This window comes from Otolemur garnettii, unplaced genomic scaffold (genome assembly GCF_000181295.1).
Source record: "Otolemur garnettii isolate 467f Iridium unplaced genomic scaffold, OtoGar3 scaffold00003, whole genome shotgun sequence".
NCBI classification, from domain to species: Eukaryota; Metazoa; Chordata; class Mammalia; order Primates; family Galagidae; genus Otolemur; species Otolemur garnettii.
Window position 1 is genome coordinate 37919405 of NW_003852398.1, and position 3191 is coordinate 37922595.

The 3191-nt window shown below is 43.1% G+C and overlaps 1 protein-coding gene and 1 non-coding gene across 2 annotated transcripts in view; both read left to right on the top strand.

Annotated features, from left to right (window-relative positions):
* Positions 1 to 154, top strand: part of NME5 (NME/NM23 family member 5) — a 19686-nt gene extending 19532 nt beyond the window's left edge. Inside the window, exon 5 of the mRNA XM_023514682.1 lies at positions 71 to 154. Within this exon, the coding sequence (XP_023370450.1) occupies positions 71 to 154 (84 nt within the window). The remainder of the gene's footprint in view (positions 1 to 70) is intronic.
* A 997-nt stretch (positions 155 to 1151) lies between these two features.
* LOC111727228 lies at positions 1152 to 1254 on the top strand. Its single transcript, XR_002774829.1, has one exon. It is a non-coding gene; the product is annotated as a small nucleolar RNA U13 (small nucleolar RNA).
* The last annotated feature ends 1937 nt before the right edge of the window (positions 1255 to 3191 follow it).

Here is a 3191-nt window from a genome sequence, read left to right on the forward strand (position 1 = left end):
AAAAAAAAAAAAAAAGAAAGAAATAAAGTTAAACATTTTTAACTTATGGGTGTTTTTCTTTTTTCCGTAGGTGTGGTTAGCTGATTGGCTGCTAGAAAATAATCCCAACAAACCTAAACTTTGGCACCATCCTATTACAGAAGAACCTTATTGAAAAAAAGTCTTCAAAAGAATAAATCACATACTATCTTACTGTAAAAGGCTGTGTTTCTACTTTGTTTTTTTTTTTGTTTGTTTGTTTGTTTGTCTTTGAGACAGAATCTCACTACGTTGCCCTTGGTAGTGTGCCATGGCATCATAGCTCACAGCAACCTCAAACTGTTGGGCTCAAGTAATTCTCTTGTCTCATCCTCCAGATGGGACTAAAGGTGCCCACCACAATGCTGGCTATTTTTAGAGACCTGGTCTTGCTCTATGTTGAGACTGGTCTCTGAACTCCTGAGTTCAAATGGTTCACCCATCTCAGCCTTCCAAAGTGCTCAGTTTACAAGTGTAAGTCACCAAGCCTGGCCTTTTCTCTACTTTTTGATAAAAAAAAAAAACATTATTCCTAAAGGTTTAAGTAACTACAAGAGAAATAAACTATTTCTTTAAAAATAAGTATTAAAGAAGGCTGGGTGTAGTTCTTATGCTTGTAATCCTAGCACTCTGAGAGGTCAAGGAGGGTGACTTACTTGAGATCAGGAGTTTGAGACCACCTTGAGGAAGAGTGAGGCCTTATGTCTAAAAATAAATGGGTGTTGTGGTGGGCACTTGTAGTCCCAGCTACTCAGAAGGTTGAGGCAAGAGGATCGCTTAATCCCAACAGTTTGAGGTTGCTATGAGCTGTGATATGGCACTTACAGAAGCAAGAAAGTAAGACTCTGTCTCAAAAAAAAAAGTGTCAAAGGAACAATTGTGTACTGTGAAGCAGAAGCAGAGAACATTATCTAAGGTAAAATATAGGTGTAGAGTATGATTATAACAGTAATGAGGAGATAGAAAAAACAAACAATGATGTAACATTAAGTAATAGAAAACTGATGTGATGTTGCTATATATATTTTTTGAGAAGTAAATGGAAATTTAGTTATATGTTTTCTGAAGCATATATCGTATATCTAAATGTGTAAGTAATCCATAGTTCAGAGAGTCTAATTTAAAAGGTATGGATCCTTTTGTAATTCATAAGTTGATGATTGGATTTTGACACTCATGTGTGAAATGTGCCTCCTTCAAACCTTGTTAAGATGTCGGCATATTACCTACCTAATATCAAATTATTTTATTTTATCTTATTTCCCCCCATCCTCCCAAAACTATTTTAAATTTTTATAAAAGGCATAAGTATATAAATAATAGGTATATTAAATTGATGGGAACTGGGGGATGACTTTAATCACTTATATAGCTATTTCCTCAGTATTATTATTTTATTTTTTTAGACAGAGCCTCAAGCTATCACCCTAGGTAGAGAGCTGTGGCATCACAGCTCAAAGCAACCTCCAACTCCTGGACTCAAGCAATTCTCCTACCTCCGCCTCCCAAGTAGCTGGGACTACAGGTGCCCGCCACAGCCCCCGACTATTTTTGGTTGCAGCCGTCATTGTTGTTTGGTGGGCCCGGGCTGGATTCGAACCTGCCAGCTCAGGTGTATGTGGCTGGTGCCTAAGCTGTTTGAGCCACAGGCACCGAGCCTATTTCCTCAGTATTAATAAGTATCCTCTGGGCAGCCCCTGTGGCTCAAGGAGTAGGGCACTGGCCCCATATGCCGAGGGTGGTGGGTTCAAACCCAGCCTCAGCCAAAACTAAATAAATAAGTACCCTCCAAGAGTGAACAAACAGTAGTGTAATAACTCATCCTTGTTTGTCTGGGACGTTCCTCTTTTTTTTTGCAGTTTTTGGCTGGGGCTGGCTTTGAACCTGCCACCTCCAGCATATGGGGCTGGTGCCCTACTCCTTTGAGCCACAGGCGCCACCTTATTTGTTTGTTTGTTTTTGAGACATAGTCTCACTATGTCACCCTTGGTAGTGACGTCACCCTTGGTGCTGTGGCATCACAGCTCACAGCAACCTACAACTCTTGGGTTTAAGCAATTCTCTTGCCTCAGCCTCCCAAGTAGCTGGGACTAGAGGTGCTTACCACAATACCTGGCTATTTTTTGTTGTTGTTGCAGTTGTCATTGTTGTTTAGCTGGCCCTGGGCCAGGTTCAAATCTGCCAGCCTAGATGTATGTGCCCAACACCATAACCACTGTGTATGGGTGCAGAGCCATTTGTTGTTTTTTGAGACAGAGTCTCACTATGTTGCCCTGGGTAGAGTGCCGTGGCATCATAGCTTACAGCAACCTCAAATTCTTGGGCTTAAGCAGTTCTCTTGCCTTAGCCTCAAGTGGCTGGGACTACAGGCGCCTGTGACAAGGCCCGGCTTTTTTTTGTTGTTGTAGTTGTTATTGCTGTTTGACAGGCCTGAGCTTGGTTTGAATCTGCCAGCCCCGTGTATGTGGCCGGTGCCCTAGCTGCTGAGCTATAGGTGCCTAGCCAGACCTTCCTCTTTGTATCACTGGGAGCCTTTCAGTCCTGGACAAAATGGTTAGGTACCCTACTGAAGAGTCCTTAGGTTGGTGTCTGCCAATTCAGTTTTTGTGACAAGTTATTAGTTTGAAAAAATGTAAAATTCTCAGTTCTTACAAAACTTCTAGGCCCAGCACAGTGACTCATGCCTGTAATCCTAATACTCTGGGAGGCCAAAGCAGGTGGATTGTCTAAACTCACAGATTCAAGACCAGCCTGAGCTAGAGCAAGACCCTGGTTCTAAAAATAGCTGGGCAATGTGGCAAGTGCCTGCAGTCTCAGCTACTCAAAAGGCCAAGGCAAGAGAATCGCTTGAGCCCACGAGTTCGAGGTTGCTGTAAGCTATGATGCCACATCATACTACCAGGGGCAACAAAGTTAGACACTGTCTCAAAAAAAAAGGCTCAGTGCCTGTGGCTCACGTGGCTAAGGTGTCAGCCACATACACCTACAGTGGTGGGTTGGAATCCAGCCCGGGCCTGCCAAACAACAATGATGGCTGCAACCAAAAAATAGCCAGGCATTGTGGCAGATGCCTGTGGTCCCAGCTACTTGGGAAGCAGAGGCAGGAAACTCACTTGAGCCCAGGAGTTGGAGGTTGCTGTGAGGGGGACAGCTTGAGGCTCTGTCTCAAAAAA